This window comes from Aptenodytes forsteri, unplaced genomic scaffold, assembly GCF_000699145.1.
Source record: "Aptenodytes forsteri isolate BGI_AS27 unplaced genomic scaffold, ASM69914v1 Scaffold164, whole genome shotgun sequence".
Classification (NCBI taxonomy): Eukaryota; Metazoa; Chordata; class Aves; order Sphenisciformes; family Spheniscidae; genus Aptenodytes; species Aptenodytes forsteri.
In genome coordinates this window covers 1,083,234-1,104,474 of record NW_008795527.1, presented here as the reverse complement: position 1 = coordinate 1,104,474, position 21,241 = coordinate 1,083,234, and the positions used below count along the sequence as shown (strand labels likewise).

Genomic DNA, 21,241 nt, shown 5'->3' with positions numbered 1-21,241 from the left:
CTATTTCAATTTTTAAGTCTTTGGTATGCTGTGGTTTTTAACTGATCAAGACATATATTCTCCACTACACACATTCTTCAAAATACAGATGGAAGGGGAGTAAGAACTTACAAGACATAACATTGTTATACAATGTACTATACAAAAACCTGTCATTTAAGTTGCAAGAAACCTAGTCATCAATAAGTGAAAAAATACCCCGCTCAAAAATCAATTATGTTGAGTCTTTTGTATAGAGAAGTAGTACACCTTTCAGGCAACTGGTATTAATGAGTAGACATGGCTATAGAATCTCCATCTGTTTTTCTGACAAAGCTGTGACTACTCCAGTCTCTCATTGAAATTCCATTAATCTGGTGCACCAAGGACCAATGCGAAAATCAAAACTCCATCTAACCCTTTATCAGCTCACAATAACCTACAAGTGAACTCTGCCTGTTAGCATACAGCAAGTTATGATTTCGCTATCAATCAGGCTGTTAGCCAATAAAAAAAAAAATCAAGTTAAGAAAGGAGTGCCTGGCAGTGCTGTTTTGTTTTGTCTGTCTTGTTTTGGGGTTTGTTATTTTATTTGGGAGTTTTGTTGTGTTTTATCCCTTTTCCAATTTCTGTAGGGTGTCTGGACACGTAAGCCTATGCATCATTCTCCTTCGTTGTGACTTAATTGCTGCCAGCAATCAAGTCAAAGCATCACTGAAGTGTGCTTGAATTTCATTAGAAGATATAACTTATGCTACTTTCCTACAGTACCTAATAAACCATAAAGAAACCAAAACACATATGGCTTGAGGGAATAACTGGAAAATTAGGTGGCCATTTGGGAACTGAGTGAACTTTTGAACCAGAGGAACAGAGAAAAAGAAATATTAAAAGGAAAGACAGACTTAGAATGCACACAGAGACGTGGAGGTTTGACCTTTTCAGTACCTAGAAAATTACATTAGCATTATGAAAAATACATATCATGTTTAGAGTTTATAATCCATCAAAGTTTAGATACTTTGTTAGTGCTTACCATAAGGTAAAAGTCAAAAGGACAACATAACAATCAGATTTGACAAAAGGCCTTTAGGTGACCTGTGCTAATTTAGTTATCCCATACTTATTGTTAAATGGATTATCCCTCTTGTAATTAATACACCATTAGACAAAGGTCACACAAAAACTCCAGGATTTTACAGTGACTGTAATGTACGCGTAATACACTAATTCTTTATCTGTTACCAAGCGGGTGCCTTCACAAATTATATTTTGACAGTAACACTGCAAAGTCAAATAGTGACACTTTCGGAAGTCATACAAACCTTGCAGTCTAACTCAAGTATATAAAGGTAAATGCCTGTTTTTTGTTTTTTATTTCAGCAGAAAATGTATTTAAAAGGCTTTATATAAAAATATGAATAGACTCAAATATAAATAAAGAACACCCCAATTTGGTTACCTACAGTTAGGCCCCTCTGTTAATGCTGAGAGCCTTGATCCTACACAAATGGGGTTTTACACCTGCACAGAGCCCTGCTGAACTAAACTGGAAACCATTAAGATCAAACATCTACCTTACGGATCCAGGTTCTTGAGTAGGATTTAAATATTGGACATTAACAGACTAGTAAAAAACTAAAATACAGTATTAAGCTTCAACAAACCCATTCATGCCTATGAGAACTGAAACAAATGACACCTCCGAGGATCAATCCACCTCCTGTAAGATTCTCCCAACATACATTTTCATACATAGTCTAGGTGGCTAGACTTGAATGATGGACTGTATATGTTAAAATCAAAATGGTCTTAGAATGACACACTGGACATTCGAAGAGGAAAACTGAAACACTCCTCCAATAAATGAAAGTATTTACAGATCAAAATCTACCACCTTTTCTCAACTTTTCCTTGTGCTGCACTCCCACTATATAATTAAAGAGGATTTATCATAAAACATAGAAAGACCAGTGAGGTAAAATCATCTTAAATATAACAGAATCGCACCCACTATATTTCTACCTAAACTGGAATGGATTAGCCAAGATATAGTTGGGCAGCTATTATACCTACCCTCATAATTATAACTTCCAAAATAGGCTAAAAATTAATCACCCATCTGTACAAACTCATATGGTATTTCATATACTCTTGCATCAGCATTCTTCAGCCATTCATTATTTAGGTTTATGAACATTATCACTTTTTTCTTGATTAAGTGTTTTGAAACAAATCTATAATCATATCTCCTATTAAATAGTCATACAATTTTGTCACATACCCTTTATGCAATCACTACCATGTTATTAAGTTACAATTAGCAATAATGTTAAGATTATGTTTGTAAGCAAAAATAAATACATGGGAAGTTGCATTCATCTGTAGTTTGGAAAATTAGCTTGGGTTTTCCAAAAGCCATATTCAATTTGACTGATAATTACATTTCAATCAGAAAGCAAAAAGCCTTGTTTTTATTTTTTTAACAGAAAGTCACATTGCCAAAATGCAACAAGCTCAATATAAAAAAAAAGTGTGATTATTATTGTTACACATTTTACAGAGTTCTGGATATAAAAAAAATTGTGTTATTCTGAATCAGTGGTTAGAAGGTTTATCACTTATGCATGTACTTGACTTATCCCTGTTCTGCAATAGACATAATTTTATACCTCATAAAAGCAATTTATGTTTCCAAAGGGAATAATCTGGATAACATAAAATGTGGAGTGCTATGTTGCAGGAAGCATATTTTCATTCAGCAATTGTATTTTGAGATGGAGCTGCACAGTTTGATCATCATATCATGTCAGAAAACATCATTCACTAGTAAGTCTATCTAACTTCTAGTGCCACAAATTAATATACATGGTTAATTTATTTGTACATATACTTAATTTATTGCCATGTATTATCCATAGAAGGTATTTATATTATGTATACAACAAACGAATCTCAAAAATATGGACACTACGCTAAAGCAAGCTTGTTAACTGTTGAAATATTCAATTGTTCATGTCTTCAGAACAGTCGCATTTAGCATTAAATTTAATGAATAAAAAATAAAACAACACAGAAAACAGCTATGGAGCCTAGATTTTTTTTTTTTAAATGCAAACTCAAATTTAAAATTTATATAATAAAAACATTCTACAAAAGACTGTCTTAATGGAAGGAAACATTGTAGGAATAATTAATTTAATATTTTATGAACCTATTCTGCATGGAATTTGCAGAAAAATATCAATCACGTAAACTGTTTCATTATTTATTAGATAAATAATACAGTAAGCCATTAAGTAGCACAATAAAATTAAGCAAGAATCTGATAATGTTGAATTAACAAACCATTTGTTACTACAAATATTCACACTTTTTTAGCCACTGATCTATCTTTAAAAACATAGGCATCTACAGAAGATGCTTTGTTATGAAAAAAAACTGAGTTTAAAAAAAAACCATGTAAAATTTGAGACAGCTTCACTATGCTCTAGGACCACTAGAGAGAGCTCTTCAGTTCCTTTAAAGGTTCTTGTAAAGGTAAGGAAACTGTCCAGCTGTGATGCTTATCTGTTTATATAATTTCCAACACTAACATTCACATCACGAGGATCTCATTACATGAGTTTGTAGCAAACTGGCAAATCTAGTACGTTCTAAGGTAAACAGTGTCACATACCATCAGAAGGTGCTTCATCCTCTTTATCATATCGGTCAGATGCTACTGAGATACTATCAGGAGGCAAAGAAAGAGAGTCCTCAGACTCTTCCTCATCTTCCAATTCTGTAAAAGTAAAAAATACATTGCTAGTTAAAATAGTCTATCATACAAACACAGACAGAATCCAAAGACAAATATTTTCATTAGTAAGGAGGAGACCAATTCCTATCTGAAACAGAAAAAAAGCCCGTTTCTCACAGACTCTCGTAACACGCACCTTGTACGTTCAAGCACTGCTTGAAGGGCTACCTTCTAACCAGCCACGTACATGTGGCTGCAGTGGTTTCCCTAAACGCTGTCAATATAATGAACCCACTCCCAGCGCTGCACAGCTGACAGCTTCTCACACGGCGGGGGAAAGAAACACACACCACAGCAAAGAGGTGGGCAAGGGAAAACACTGGCAGGAGGAGAAACGGGCAGTGCCAAGCTCCGAAGTTCTGCCTGTCCGAGTGCAGGAAGGAGCTGCAGCGACTTCCCTCCCAGGAACTGCCAAACTACTTTTGGCAGCAGTTTGTCGCCCTCTGGCCACTTTCGCTTTTCTTCACCATAATTAGGTGCTACTTTGCAAATGGTGTATGTGTATGTGTATTCCTCCCATGAAACTAAAAATGGAATCGCCTTCTGACAGCACCCTGTCAGAACCTGTGGCTTAACGCAGCATTCTGTTGATGAGTTTCTTACACAGCTGAGAGCCCTACTACAATATATACAAGATCTACATTATTAGCTAACCTATGCACTACACTGATCAGAGTGCATTAAGTGTGAAGGTCTGGGAAAGGTAAAGTGAAATCAGTATTAGTCAAGGCTTTCATTTAATTAGACGAAAATTTAAGTTCTCTCTCCCAAAACTCACTATCTTTTCTGAGATTTTTTTTTAATACCATCTAAGCGGAGAAAAGATGGGAAAATAACAAACTACACTGTTCCTTTAAAAAAAAATAAATCAAGTCTTGGTGAAGAAGGAAAATCCAATAATTAAATATGATAAAAATCACCAAACCAAAATCATAAAGCTGATGCTCCAACAGATCAAATGACCCTCAATTTTCTTAAAAAGTATATAAAGCTAAATTGCTCAAGCATTGGCTTTTGGTATATTCATATGCAGAAGGCTTTCCAGAGACCTCCAGACATGCTTCTCTATTCATGTGTTCCCTTTTAGAGCACTATCAGATAACTAATTTCTCAGAATCCAAAATAAACCCCACGCATTGTGAAAGTATTCTTCTCCACAGACATATGAATAACATTCATCAGTAGGACTGTCTATCTATGGCTGAGAGTTTTACCCCTTTGCTTCCCATTTAATAATGGAAAATCATGGAAAATTCAGAGTCCTTGCTCAAAACGCACCACAGTTGTTCGGAAAGAACAGCAAGTTTTCTATGCAGATAAGACAACAAAGCCTGATTTTTGTTTTGCTGGAGTTCTTTTACAACCCAAGACTGCTGAATACCAAATTGATTTTCCCTTCATTAATTTAGTATGCTTTTCTTGGGAAAGCTTCCTTTCAAGCTCCCATGCCATATAACAACTGCTTTGAATCTGAACCCAACTCCAACCTATTTTTGACACGGCCATCTTCCAGTAGCACTCCAGCCATCGTGTTAATCTGATCAAAATATTTGCATTTCATCACACCTGTCAAACCAATCAAAGTAAGTTATCTCTCTCCAGGATTCACCTCTTCCTCCAAACAGAAAGCCAGAGAGCAGATAGCACATGAACAGAAAATATTATGCCATCTTTACAATCTGCATGATCATCTTTCACACTTACATGCCAGAGACCAATTGCTTGTCTCTGTCATATACATATCTTCATTAGATTATAGACTGCATATAAAAAGAGCAAACATGATATTCACAACCTATACAGTATCAAAAGTTGTTCCACTCTTTTCCTGTCCTAAACTTTTACTAGTACTAGAATACACAGAGTATGTGTACATATAAACCCCCACCTCCAATGCCCTGGCTGTCAGTCAAAAATGTCCTCTTATCAGCTATGCATAAACATACTATCATTTAACCTTCAAGAAGGTGCCAGCATAAATTTAAAATATTAGGCTGTATTTCTAGAGGAAAACACTTCCACAAACACCACACTCCAGCACTCAAAATTCATGGGATGAATAGTAAGACTAAACCTAAGTATATCTAAATGAGTAGCACTTATGGATGAAAATAGGCAAGTACACATGTAGAAAGAACATCTCCAGAGAATTTTGCGCCACTCAGCTAATACATAATCTCTTTCAGAGAAGCTGATTCCTTATGTAAGTTTGCATAGCTACACTGTTACCCTGCTCTTCCATTAAATCACAATACTACCATTTTCTAATTATGCTAAGGATTTCAAATTCGGTAAACCTTTGTACTTTGCATTCATATAAAAGCCAGATGATCTAGAAACAAGGAGCTTTTTAATACACATGTATTTAGGACACACCATGCACATATCCTAGGTATATACTGTATTTGAAACAACAAAAACTATTGGCACACCAAATACAGATTTACAATAAAACAAGTATCTGTCCTAACTCTACAATATCAAAGTTCAAAATACTCCTAAAACAAAACAAAAAAAATGTTGAGGTATTACAAAGAAAGAAGTTACAAACTCAGTGCTTTTAGAGAGGTTATAGTCTTCAAAGCATTCTCTAGATGTTAAACCCTAAATAAAGGCTTGAAGAGTTCCACGGAAAAAACTCACTGAGAAAGACAATCAGAACAAATATACAGATCCCACATCACACAACAGTATGTTTAGGTACCCACACTTTTTGTGTGTGTGTAAAAAATGTGGAGAATAGGTCACAGACACTAAATACAGCTACAAGCAACCTGTAGCCCTGCAGGACTAGATTAAACTAAAAATCTTCCATTTTTTATTTTAGGTCAAATAAATGTATTTGTAATTTTATATTATACGCTGAAATGCAATCCTTAAATCATCTAATTTGTATAGAAGAACTGCAGGCATTTTGATAGGAGAGGTGACTCAATGTGCTCTGGAGCTTTAACAGGCAATATTCCAAAACATTTTTATGTGTTCACATAAAAGAATGACTACAGGCTAGTATCAACCTTGGGTTTTTTGCCTCCTAATTCTGGCAGGGTTAAAAGACATCTTCGGAACGTATGCTATGCACTTCACATGCTCCTCCATCAAGGTGTTGCACTACAGTTTATACTCCACCTACTGAGGAAGACTAGACAGAATTGCATTCGAAGCTACATGTGTTACTCCTTGACAGTCAGAGGAGTCAGTGTTGAGCAGCACAAGCCACTACTCCTCTCTTCTGATGCCAAGTACATAAAAATACACCCAAAAAGCATCAATAAATTAAAGAAAAGCATTCAACTTGCATTTATGTAATAGAAAACCAAACTACAAAGCAACAATGGGCATCAGGTAAATGTATCCAATACAATTTGCAGGCATAATTGAAAGCATTACTGCCTAATCAGACATCTAAAAGCAAAGCATGCTCAAACGAAATGTCTATAGACTCATTAGTTGGCAGCCATTCCATTACAATCACACATAATGTCAGTAGTGCCTTGAACCTGTGCCAATGACAACAGCATAAATTTTGCATCTCATTTCTGTGGTCATAAAATTAATGATCAGTTTAAAAATACTTCTTTGCAAAAGTTATTGCACAAAGAAATGACATGAATGTGTCCCTGTTATGTAGTCACAAGGATAATTAAGGAGTTGATGCTCATTAATATAGTTTCTTGTTTCCCCAGAAAACCATATGATTTATCTGGAAGTTGGAAAAAAGTTTAATTAACAGTAGATAAGTTAACAGTTACAACAATAACAAGAATATGTATATGAACTGACCCTATTCTCCAGTTTCTGCAATTTAAACTAACCTCTTGCAGGTTTGGTAGCAGAATCAGTATTTTATGTTATCTAAAAAAAAACATAAAATGTCTTTCCTTATTAAAGGCTACCTTTTCCATTACAGCTTATTTATTGATTTAGGAAATACTGCATACCAGAGGATAGTGTACCACATTAGAACTGGAGCATAAAAGACAAACTCTCCTCATTGTAACAAGAGCTACACTTCAGTCCCTGCCCCCTATTCTGAAGATTTCCAACAGATTTAGTTGGTACAAGCTGAATATAATGAACAGGACCATATTACTTTATAAGCATCCAGTTTAAAAAAAAAAATCCAGACTTTTTTTGTTCTCCCAGGAATTCAATTTCTTCTGCAATGATGTGATTCTAGTAATGAACTCCTAAGCATTAAAGATACTGCTTCAGCCACTAAATCTAAAAAAGAGCAAGCAAGATGTTTCAGCCAATGCCTCCAGAAGAGACTTGCTAGCTCAGGGTCCCCAGATCACTAAACACTTTCATTTTATTTCTAAAAAAGTCTAGACAGAGTGATGCATTAAAATTGTTCAAGTATAAGCAAAATAAAACAACTCACAAAAATAAAAAGACATGCAGGCCAAAACACCCTGCTTCTTGCCATTTTGGGAGGTCCCAAGTCACAGCAGGTTGAAATCGCTTCCTCCTGTCCAATCTCTGCTCCGCTAAGAACCCACCAAACAAAGAACTGGATGAAGACACCAAGCACATAAATGCAAGGTCCTCACTACACGGTTTTTCACAAAAATAACTAGACAAAGTTGCTTTCAAGCTGGCACAGGTATACTTTAGCCTCTTGATAGCTACAGCCGATTTTTTTTAAGAGATGCTGCTGACCCAATCTACCAGTCATCTTGCAAGACTGGATTCTTCTGACAGCCACTTTCTTGATATATGCTTTGCCATGTGATCTGCTCCGACACATTCATTCCTGAAGAGTCTTCTAGAGTCTCATATTAACATGATGGTTTTCAATGGCTTGTTTTGTAAAGGTCAAGTAGGAATTCTTTAGCAGCTATTTGTTAAAACAATACTGAAACAGCATTAGGTTTGTAAGCAAATATGCTTCAAGCAAGAAAAGCAACACAACTTTTACTTGCTGAGCTGCCTCTCCTTCTGATGATGCACATCAGGATAAGACTATTTTGTGCTGCACTGGTGGCTCTATCTTGTGCTGCTTGAAACTGCACTTGGCACAGACACTTCACAGGTAACAGCTGCATGTAGCTGAAAGGGACAGCACAGTGACTTTCCTACAATGAAACCCTCCAGACTTCCAGGATTGAGTGATACTTGGCACACTTCTAATACATCTGATGGTTTCTCCAGAAATACGTCATGATAATCCTCAAAGGACTGCATAACAACCAAGCCATATCTTTCCCATTTATGGTTAAATACTAACGATGTATTTATGCTCCTGACTGAAAGCTCAAAGTGTGTTAAAATATAGCACTCGCATCCTCTGATGACTACAAGCTACTGCCTCCCTTCTCAAGTCCAAAAAGACTCCTACCTGCTGCCATTTCCTGAAAAACAGAGTGTACAGAGACAAAAAAGGAAGTAACACCTCCACACAAAACAGAAAAAAAAAAACAGAAAAAAACCCAGAAAATACAAAGCCTTTGCATATAGTGCTACTCTATCAGCTTGACTATTTCCAGGAAGCAGATGTCTCAGGCTCCAGACACTCACTGCTCTACCAAGAGCCAAAGAGGCATCTCAGTCATTTAAAGGTTTCCTACAGGTGCTCCCAATAATTACATAGAGAAGAACACTGATGCTCTAGAGACACAGGTTTATCTTCTACCATACTACAGTGAAATGAAAATTAAAGTGGACCTTCATCAGTTTTTATCAGACTCAAAAGTGGTAGTTCAGCAAATGTCAAATCATACTTTTCTGTGTAAATACTGCCAGTGTCATGTGCTGCAGGTCAGATATAAGGTGCACTGAGTGCTTTATGGGGAACGTTCTGCAAATTCCCATATTATGACTCAATTTGGCTAGTACTTTCAGTCTCACTTTCAACACTGAGCCAAAATCTTTTGTGAAAAGTTATTAAAAATATATATTTTACTAAAATAAATACAAAGAACAGATGGCAAGTGAGCTTCAAACACAAATACAGTTTCTAGGGCTTATAGTGCTTCTGCCAACTTTAGCACTATTTTTAGCATAAATTGAAAACAAGGTTCTTTTAACTAAACATTTTGGCAGCCATGGTATTGATTCAATTAATCTCAAAACAGAGAAATGCCAAAAACTGTATTAACTCAGAATCTTTGACAAAGTCAAGACTTTTATATCCCTAGAGGAATACTAGTCTTATAAAAAATGAATCCAATTTGTATGAAAATTATCTTAGTTTTCAAGTTCCTTCCCATTCTAAGATCTAGAACAGGTCACCCTGAGTGTAACTATGGGTTTTGATTTTGCTTAAACTGCTGAGATGAAGAGTCAAATATTTCAAATTAAAAGAAAAAAAGCAGCACTGTCTAAGAGAAGACGACATTTCTACTGAGTTCCTTAATTTAAGAATAAAAATTAAAATAAACATTTAATAATATAACTCAATAAATAAAAGTAAATTTTGTGGAAAGATTAGTGGTTTGGATATTAATATAATTGTACATTTTTGGTCATAAGAACAACATGCACTTCCTTTGTCCGTAAATCAACTTTACACTTAACTGTAAAAGTCAGTGTGAAATCAGATAACACATCACACATGAGAATTAAATATTTTCCTGTACAATTAATTTCATGTCTTGAGTTTTCACATGTACCCACTTCCCCTAGAAAGCTTCATTTTTTCAGCATGCAGACACAAAAGATGCTTTTGCCAGCATATTTACTGACCTGACAGACAACGTAAGAAGGCTTATTTTTAAGAGGATGCAAGAAAGTCCTTAAGTTCATCAATCTGGTTGCAAAGAAGTACGTACGCACTTTCTGAAAGTTAAGATATATGCACATGGATGATTTTGGTTTTAAAGGAGCCTGGTTCTACTTGTGCGCATGCTTTTCAATTTTTTTTTATTCTTCTTTTAAACCTGCTTGCCTTATCTTTACGGAAGGTAAGATTTTGTATGCTAGTGGCCAAAGCCCATACAACAAGAGCTCACATACAATACCTTGGTCAAACTGACTAGTCACTACATGCAAAGCCAGTGGAACTTCAAGAACATGCAATGAGGAAAGAAAGTGGAATGACAAGCTGATGCCCGCAAAGCATACCTGCGGAACAACTCACAGGCTGAAGGAGCTGCTGTTTGGGAGACCAGAGTCAAGTTTCATTATGTTATACAGGAAATATATGAATTTTGAAAGCATTAGTCCACTATAATCGGCCTCCAAAAGATTCTTCTGGATGCCTCTGGAAGGATGACAGGTCACAACTCAAGATTCTTGAAAACAGCTGATACAGTATGATAATTAGTGTAGTATGATAATTACTATACCGTAATAATATGGCACATAGTATGAATCATTCTTCACTTTCCCTTTCAGATACAAAGATTATTTTATTTGCATTAAATTAGATTATTTTATTTGAATAAAATTAAAAAAAAAAAAAGGAGTAACTGCTACCACAAAACATGGAAAAGCAAATATGAAGTTTAAATGTGCACAGTAGTTTTTAATTCTTCCCAGTTTCAGTGCAGTTTCCACCCCTCCTTTTTTCCTAAAAGATATTCTCCTTTTCCACCTTATATTTTGGAGTATTTCTTCTTTCTCTGGAGTGGGGGGAGGAACAGGAAAATGTCTGACCATCACTGCCACCTCAGTTTTTAATCTTTTCTCAAATTTTCCATTTTTCAAATGTCTAGGTGTGCACCGCGGTATGAATGGGCACAAAAGTTGACCTCACTCAGCTGCTGTCACTGCTTTGTTACACTAGTAGCTGCCCAAGAATCTGACTGCTTACCTCCATGTGGGTCCTTTGTTCTACACCTACACAAGTCACGCCTAATTTGTACAGGCCTAAAGTAAGAATGATACAACCAAATAAAGTTTAGCATACACTTCTTGAATTCTGGAAGTTATACCAACAACCCATACCACTGAACCACATTCCCTCAAATATTTTGCAAATAAGTGCAGGCTCCTATTTCTTGTGAATTTTTCATATTTATGCATGTAAATGAATTGGGAGAAATTTATCCTCGCTTGCGGAAGACAATGGTATAACTTTAGAGCCCTCTCATTTTATTGACAAATACTGAAAAAAAACTGAAGTATCAGCATTTGCAGGCTTCACCATCTGTACACAGTTCTACAATCTGAACAAAAGAGAGACATCATAAAAATTAAAAATAAAAAAAAGCAATATATCCTTCCTTAAGAAGCAAATGAACTCTAATAAAAAGAATAAGGCTGAATACAATTTTCACAGAAATCAGAGCAAGTCATACAGTAACAATTACAGACTATATCAATTAAGTCATCCATTTTACTGGAGATAATGAAATCTCATCTTTATTAATAATTTGTTGAATCAGAAAAGAAATTCTGAATCAAATTGCCAATGAAGAAAGTAAATAGACTAGAATATTCTTGACCTTCAAGAAAAAGCAAACCAGTAAATGCAAACTCTGCTCTTTGTAGACAATTCTCATGTTTATTAGAGCATCATAGCCTCAGAAAGTTATTAAATCTTCAAAAAATGCTCTCCAGAAAGTCAGATGCATTTGCAATGAAACAACCATCCCACCTAATTTCATGTTAGTCATTTTCTTAATAAAATAACATTTGACTTTTCCACCCTTAATTCTGTTGGACAGTAAGGAGCGGAGGGAAACTACATTTTAACTTCAGTAAGGGTGCTGAGGTGCAATATAAAAAAAAAGAGCAAATTATTTTAATGCAATTTTTAAAGAATCACATAGTTCGAGTTTACAAAATCTTGGCAATCTTTGGGAAGTTTCAAGTTGTATTTTCTCCTTCGGTTGAACTGTTATGACTATATAACTTGACTTAAACAAGGATAAGAAATGTATGAACTTGTTGTGCCTTATTATAACATTACTTGCCTAACACAACTTACATATTTTCACTTTATCAGGAGGCATGCTGTAGCCTACACATTTGAACCTCCTTGTCCAGAAACAGACAGTTCTTCAACCACGGCAAAAAGCGAAGCTTTGCATAGGCTTTTTTGACCTCGCACTGTGACCCTCATACCAGCATCCACAGGCTATAGGTCACGACCTCAAGAATTAGCATCATGGAAATAAGAGCCCTTCCAGGTTTAGTTACAGAACAGAACACTGTAGCAACAAACTCCTCAGTCTTTTCTAAACTGAACTCTGCAGCTTTGTTTTAACTCCACTAGAAGACAATAGATAACCCACACTTCAGCTTTCATTACTCGCACACTAAATCACCTCCTCTCCAACTAAACGTCTGAGCTCCCACCGCACTATGAAAACATTCATTCAGCGCAGATCGAAAGCCAATATCATATTGCCACTAGATGATCCTATTAAAAGGTTAAAGAAACATCACTGTGGAATTGAAGAGTTTCGCGGTGTTAAGGAAAAAGGCTGAAATAAGTTATCCCTACTAAATTTTATCTCCTAAGCAGGCTGCTTCGCATACACTTCCTCTGAAAAAAAAAAAAAAAACAGCAAACCTGTATCGCATGGTCTTTCACAATGCTACGCTATTGCTAATTAAGCCAGACAAAACAAGCTCCATTTATATTAAATTCTGAACTCTATTTCCAAACTAATCTTTTCATCAGCAAGCGTTCTCAGATGTGTCTAATGAAGGAAACAGGACCTAGCGTTTGCGCGCCGGTCTAGCGAGAACTTCGCGGCTGGGAAGCTCTCCCCCGCTTTCCTCAGCAGGGGGAGCCAGCCCCCTCGGCCTCGAGAGGCGACCCGGGCGCAGCCGAGCACCGCAACAGCCCGCACCTTCCGTTCGTTCAAGCGAGAGCCCGTCACCGGGCAAAAACACAGCAGAGCCGGGAAGAAAAAGGCAGGAGATTTACCTTTATCCTGGAATTCTTGAGGGTAGCTGCCGAAAGAAGAAGAAACAACATAAAGCAGTGCACACTTGCAAATCCACGGTACTAGAACATTGCATAGAAAAACTACTTGTTTTCAACAAGTTTTGTAGCTGAAACTTAGCGCTGCAAGTTTTCCGTAATAATTTTTAAGTCTTTATTTTTGGCTAAAGTATTTACTCAGTTTTTCTTTTGCCTTTGCAGATGAGAGAATCCCCAGTCGCTTCAAAGACGACTTGGACAAAACCAAACTCGGGTAGAGCAGCCTTTTCTAGGAATATACACCTACTCAGATATTTTAAGGTATAAACATACAAAAGCATCTTTAATTTTAGTAAACCTTCTAAATGTTAACGGATTTCAAAAAGTTTTGTGCATGAGTAAAAGCCACTAAGCATACTTTAAAAATAACATAGTAAGTTAGCAGGAAAAAATCCACAAATAGTGGTTTTAGTTGCAGTAAGTTATCAAATCCAAGTGAAAAAGTATTAATAATTAACCAGAAATTAAAACGTTAATGCATGCCTAAATAAAAAAAATCATTTTCAAATAAGAAGACCTCAACTTATTTAATTCTTAAAAAAGAAAAAATTCTATCATCTCAGAGGGAAAAAATACTGTTTCTTCAGAGCTAAATCTTGATATTTCAGAAACAAAGATAATCATAGGATACAGCTTGATGTATAAAGATAAATAATCAGGACAGAGTTATGTAAAATGGCCTCTCAAGAAGCATGCATGGACAAGAGTTCATGTGAAAAGAGGATTTCCCCAGAAATAACTGGCAAACAAAATGCAGCTGCCAAGACCATCTTCATAGACAACAAGCAGTAGTGCGTGTTATCAGGCTAGTCAGTAAGGAGATGCTTACAAGTAACGAGCAGGAGAGAAAGGAAGGGTCTAGGGATAAGAAACTGAGAAATGCAAACAGAGACAAAAGGCCAGATCTAAGAAATCCTGCGTAGCAAGTAGCAGTAATAGTTAAGCACAGCCCAATATGTGGGATGTGAAAATCAAAAGACAACTACAAAGTGCATATATTTTGCAGCCTGCATGAAAAGCAAGATGCTGTTAACAGTGAATAATATTACAGGAGACAAGGAAGGAATTAGAAATTAAAATAAGACGTGAAATCATGGGGTCATGTAAGTGACTAGGAAGGCATTCAGTGTCAACTGTGCTCATAACTGCAGGTTCCCTCCTTTGATATTTCATCATCCAAAAAAACATAGTTGAGTCGTAAGACTGAAGAAAAAAGTCACTAGTGCTGTATCTGCAAGTCATCTGTACAGTCCCAGTTAGCTCAATAACCCAGAAGGGGAAGCACGAAAAAAAGAAAATCCGGTTGCTTAAAAAAAAAAAATAGTTCCCTAAGCATTTACAGCCTGAATCAAAGGCACACAAATCTTCAATTACAAGGTTTTGCCACACAACTCGTGTCTTCCTGCAGTTAGTGTGATACAAAGAATGATGCCTTCGCCAGATGATTGTGCTGTCTTTGAAATTGTAAACAAGTTGCCACAGAGGCAGGAGCATGTCATCAAAGTAAAGGTTAGGAGATATCCAATGGGAGTAATCAGTAGAAAACCACTTTGGAAACAACAATGGGAGAAGAACAGCAAGTACCAGATTACATCCTAGTTGATTGCAGCTGTAAGAAAAGAGATTTTGCAAAGAAAATTTTGTAGCACAAATAAAACTACAGCCAAATCTCTTTAGCTGAATTGTTTGACTGAAATTAAAACACAATAGAACAGTCTCAAATCATACCTGATACTAAAAAAAAAAAGCAAAAACCACAGCCCTCTGCTTGGTCTGTCATAGTACTCCATTATTTTAACGCTGCTGAAACAAACTTATGATCTATAAATAGTTTCCAGTTATGTTTCAATTTTCTATTACAGAGCTAAACGACAGAATATACAGTAAAGCAAAGTCAGCATTGAATTATGCTGTTTTACACCAGCTGAGCATGGTGACAGAAGCTCATTTGTATTCTCAATGCATTATATTTCTCGTATTTTAATGACTCTTACCAAAGCAGAGGTGAAGGCAAGCTCTATCCAACCAGCTTGCAATCAGGGTTCAGAATATTACAGCAATTCAAATGGGACAAATCCTTATGTTCCCATTTCTTACTAAATTCTAGCAGCTTCGAGAAAGATACAAATACTTGAACCCATGCAGATTATTTGACAAAATCAGGACCCAGACAGGTTGTTAATTGTTAATATTGTTAATGGTTATTAAAAGATTGTAAAAACTTAGGTTATCAGTAAGTGAATTTATAACATTAAAGCCATGAAGCTCGCTTACCTTGCCTTAACATCTTTTATCTTCTTAAGAAGAGCTTCCCTTTTTTCTTTTGCTTTCTTGGATAGATTTTCTCCTTTTAGCGTTTGGGAAATAAACGTGTCGATATCTAAATAAAGAAGGGGGGAAAAAAAAAGTAAACCTCAAAAAAAAAAAAAGATTAATACTGCTGTAATGAGTTTGTCCTGATACTACTGTGAAGAAACTGAGAAAATTATTTTCAGGCCTGCACACAGCATCGTTAACAGACATTTCAGATTCTAAATGGGATACATCTGTTCTCTGATCTACTTCTGCTTAGCACAGCAAATCCTATAGTGACATTTGATTCTTGCTCACTTAATTATGCCACATAAGTCCTAATAAATTGCAGTACTATAACAACTACTTTCCATCACCTAAAGTAAGGGATAAAGCTAAAACATGGAAATAGCCTTTATGCATGTATTACTGCCATGTTATTTCAGAAGTTAAAATTACAAAAAAGGTTGAGTAATTCATTATTTCAGCAGTAACACCTACCCATTTACTAATATATGTGACTTACTGGTTACAGTATTTTCAAGTGTTCTCACATTGTCTCTGAACTCCCTACTTGACTAAAAGTTCATATCCAAAGTCTTAATCCTGCAAACAATTAGGTAGGCACAATAGCCATATCAAAGGAGCAAAGCCCAAGTGTGTACTTGAAGTTAAGCACACCTGCACTTGTAGAATCACAAACTAAAGCTCTAACCTGCACTGTAATGTTCAATTCTTATTCAGAAGATGCATTTATATAGTCATGTAGAATCAAAGCATTTCATAAAAGTTACCATGGTTCTTTGTAATATAGTAAATATCCATTCCATAGGATAAAAACAATGCAGTGACTGAGAATTTGGGGGAGTATAACTTCTCCAGTAGCATGCTTTCTTCGTTAACAAAAATAATTGCCAAAACTAACTGCAAAAGTTTCTTATAATTACCAATCAACATATGAATATCCTGAGAACTGAAAAGTAGAAATATGACCAAAAAATCCTGCTTGTTAACTTAAATTTTTCAGCTGTATGGATAATAACTGTTCAGTGAATAGGAAAAGCATATGTAAGTAACACTCAAATGTTTGCATGCAAAAGTTTACATTTTAAAACATCAGATGAATTTTACTGCAGATTTCCTAACTGAAAGCCTTAACTGCCTGCTTTTTTATTTAGAAAACAGAAGTTCAACAGAAACATATCCCACTTTATATTACAGGCTGCAAGAAAACAAGTCAAAAGTTACTCTTTGAGAACACTAGCATAGCTATTACAAAGATTTCATTCTTTATAAATAATTTACCAGATTATTATTTAGATGTTTAGATTGGCTTGTTGTCGTCACAAAATGTGGCAAAATCTTCATTTTCTAAAGTGTTTTAGAGTCCTGAAGAATGATATTGACTCCCCTCCCCATAAGACAGAATCTTCCCCACTACATTCTCCAAAGCAGTCCTGAAGGGTGGGGAGCCACACTCAGTTCTATGGCATTCCTTCTTTAAAAGGACAGAAGGAAAGGCACTTAACGTTTATTAATGAATCCTCCAGACACACCCCCAACAGCCTCTATGCTGTACACTGAGCATCCCTGGAAGCATTTTGTCCTAACCCACAGAAAATTTATACATCTATTCCAATGACTGTAATTTCCAATCAAGCAGGCAAATGAGGATCCACACAATCCTAAGACATTGACCATCCACAAAAACTCACTTAGGTCAAAAGACCCGATACTTCTACTGCTGAGGGCAAAAGACAAAGCCACCAACAGTTTTTCCCCTCAATGAAACCCAACAGGATTTTCCAGTACAGACCAACCTTTCACTCTGGAAGGGACATGCTGATTAAATATTTGTTCCTTCATACTTTTACATATTTATTTAAAAAATTAGATAGCAACTTCAAAGTTCTACCTAGGCAGCAATATGTGAAAGCTTAGTGAAATTAGTCACATTTGTAAATAAGGAGCAATGCTGGCACAGTAATCTTTGGACACTAATTAATCACAGAACTTTGCCTCAGCCCTCAGCAGTTTTCATTTAAACTCAGTGGGCTTCTTTACTTCTTGGAAAAGCTCAAAACCCAGCTGAGAACTCGGTCGTCTCTGGTTTTGACTGACTCTCAAAGCTTTTTTCAAACACAAATGTTGAGATAACTTGGTTTCGTTTCCCCACATACTCCTTAATTGTATTATCAGAAGAAAGAATTACCACTTCTGGCTTAGAACACACTGTATATATGAAAATCTGAGGACTAACTACATTGTTGACACAACCTATTCTTTTCTGGAAAAGCTTGGACTTCAAAAGCAGAAATAATGCAGAATTTTCAACCATGGAGGTACAGGGCTGAAGTAGATGCTCCATCTCTTCTCACTAAAAGTAGGTAATGAAATGGAGGAGGAAAAGGCGGAAGGAGAGACACAGAAAGAGAGCAAGCATGCACAAGTTCCTGATAAGTTTGTTGTTTCTGAACAGCAGCAGCAGTCACAGAGAAGACATCCCTGGGATAGCTTCCCTCTCCTGTGAGATAGTTAAACAAGTTCTGTGAGCTTAGGTAGTCACAAACAGAATGCACTGTTCGCATCATGGAATACTATTACTTCTGTGTGTCCAGAAAAAGCATATAGCTTGATTCATCAAGCCAAAATCACAACGCCAAAATATGAAGACAGACCTGATGCATGATATGCATGATCTTCAACAGGATGCTAAAGAAGCAATATACTTGGAAAATTATGTTACTGTATCATAGATTTTCTTATCTACTCACAGTTACACAGCATGTTACATATCTTGCTCAAGCCACCTTCTGATCTAGCATTGTAAATCCATTCAGGATGTGCCAGATGCACATGAGATTAGTAACTTATACTAAGCTCCTCTGGACAAGAAGCAAGGAAGTTATCTGAGTTATGATCATCTCTTCACTACCTGTACTTCCACGCTGCATATGGAAGGAGCAATCCCTGCTATTAGAGAGAGCTTCATCACTGGCTTAACGTAAGGGAACAGTCACACAATTTCTCTGACATTCCTCAAAGTGATTTACCTTAGAATGAGAACAGAACTCAGGACTTCAGTATGACAGATGCAAGTCTCATACAGTGAACTTCAGACAGACGCAGCAAAATTTACCCATTTCTCACCGCTATTCTAGTCACTTACTTGCCCTTCCTTCTCCAGGATGATCCAAAACTTAATCTCTCCTCTGCTAGTTTAATGCTATACAGAAAAGGAAAGTGTAAGCCACTAGTCACAAGCACTTCAGTATAGATGTGTTTCTTTCATGCTTCAGTAGCAGTTGAGGAATTTTAAAAAGTAATAAAAGATAAACTCCAAAAAGAAAACATCTTTGAACATATTTGTGATTGAAAAGCACTTTTACTAATCAGTTACCACACAACAAACAAAACAAGTTATCTATTTCCATAAATAGTTTGTTTCTAACAAACTGAACAGCTATTCAGTATCACACGTTGCAGAAACACAGCTCTTTCCATTGAAAACACTAAAATTACAAAGAGAAATAAGCTTTGGAAACCTATTCAACACCTCTTAACTTTTAAGCTTGTGTGTTAGACTGCCCAATAGCTTGAAGACCCATATTCGTTGCTCTGTTTCTTAAAGCTCATAATTTTAACTTTGTCTGAACCATGCCCCAGAGAAATTATTTGCCTCCAGAAGTGAACAACAGCTGCCGGACTGAAAGATCCGATTGATACGATCCACTCACAAATTGCTCTGTCAATACAGGTTACAAACTGACAGAAAAGGAAAGTCACGCTACAGTCTAGCTCTGTCCACTTCAACCGGCTCACACAGTTCAAAGCTTAATTGCCATTTCATACAACAGTCAAAAGCTGAAAAGCCATTTTAATTTCATTTTCCCCTACATTCCTTTTACAAGGAAAAAAGTTATGATTTATTTTGCTTTTCATTGTTAAAACATTTTGTGGTTCTCCTTACTTCCCTGACTATAAACAGACAACACTGCAAGTTTTTCATCATTTTAAGTCTTTGGGGCTATTTTCTTTAATGAAGGCTGAAACTACACAGATGGGCTTTTTCAGGAATGTCATAAATTTTTAGCCCAAAGCAAGTGCTGTGTTAAAAAGTGCTAATCATAACAAATCATAGCACTTTTGTTGTTTACAGGGCTTAATATCATGATTGTAAATCGCACTTACAATAATTACAATAATTATCATTATTGTAAATAAACAAACATACTTAGGACAGAACTACCTCATTTTTGTGTCAGGATGGGCCAAACGGACTCTCATAGAGGCACTCAGACTGTGCCCTGGGTCTTCCTTTCTCCCCTCGTCCAGTAGATAACCAAAATGTTGTCTATCACATTATCAAGAAGCTAGTCACTTCTTCATCACCTGATGAGTTCATGCCATTCAAATGACAGAGAACAATTATAAATTGGCGATGAGATAGGTGTGTTTCTACTCACATGGCAGGGCACACACGCAGCTCCCCATCTGTGACCCGAGGAGAATGCAGGCTCCTGTTTCAGGGCTGGACACTCATCCGTCATATGACAAGGGACACTTGCATGGGGTCACCTGGCGGATGCACTGCCAGTCACACAAGAAGGGAATGGCAGGTCAGCAGAACAATTCCTCCAGCCACCAGCCTTTTCCCATCTCTCTCCTCTGCCTCAAGGACTCAGAGTGCCAGAAGCCGGCTGCAAGCCAGAGAATTTGGGAAGGCAGGCCAGAGAATTTTGGAAGGTAGCTGCAAGCTAGGCACATTTGTGCATACACACTGCCCAAAGGTGACCAACATTAAACAAACTGCCATGTATCTTTCAGCTTTACATGGGCTGGCCTTAGAAAGCAATTAATTAATTTGATTTCAAAGTTTTTGTGCAATTCATTAATAGGGAACAGGTCTGAATACAAATTATCAAGCGTATCTATGACTGCCTGTCCTCTTGAATCAAGAAATATGAGTATTTTGCTTCTGCTCTCCCCCTTCCTTCCCAACTATATTTAAAAGTCTCTCTCCAGAGTTTGCTAAACTGTCTTTTAAAAAATATATATATATACACTTATATAGAAACAGAACACATGATGTAAAATAAAAGTGACTGACACTCTAAGATGTCTAAAAATATCACATTGATCCAGCCTAACAAGTAGGTGAGCATTCCTTTTAGCACAAAGTCCTGGAAAGGATGGCTTTTAGAAACTGCTGTACCTTAAATCCACAAAAGCAAGGCTATCTTGCCATGTGGCCACAGACAAAGTATCATGACAAACGTTGACGTTCA

The 21,241-nt window shown here is 36.4% G+C and overlaps 1 protein-coding gene across 4 annotated transcripts in view; it reads right to left on the bottom strand.

Annotated features, from left to right (window-relative positions):
* SKAP2 (src kinase associated phosphoprotein 2) overlaps positions 1–20,488 on the bottom strand; it is a 125,804-nt gene extending 105,316 nt beyond the window's left edge. For 2 of the 4 annotated variants that reach the window (XM_009282028.2, XM_019472798.1), the window contains exons 1-4: positions 20,420–20,488; positions 15,936–16,041; positions 13,605–13,630; positions 3,659–3,763 (exon numbers count right to left, since the gene is read on the bottom strand). In XM_009282028.2, the coding sequence (XP_009280303.1) occupies positions 3,659–3,763; positions 13,605–13,630; positions 15,936–16,041; positions 20,420–20,447 (265 nt within the window). In that variant the 5' untranslated portion in view covers positions 20,448–20,488. The remainder of the gene's footprint in view (positions 1–3,658; positions 3,764–13,604; positions 13,631–15,935; positions 16,042–20,419) is intronic. The other 2 variants (XM_019472797.1, XM_009282029.2) reach the window with 2 other exon arrangements.
* Positions 20,489–21,241: the final 753 nt, after the last annotated feature.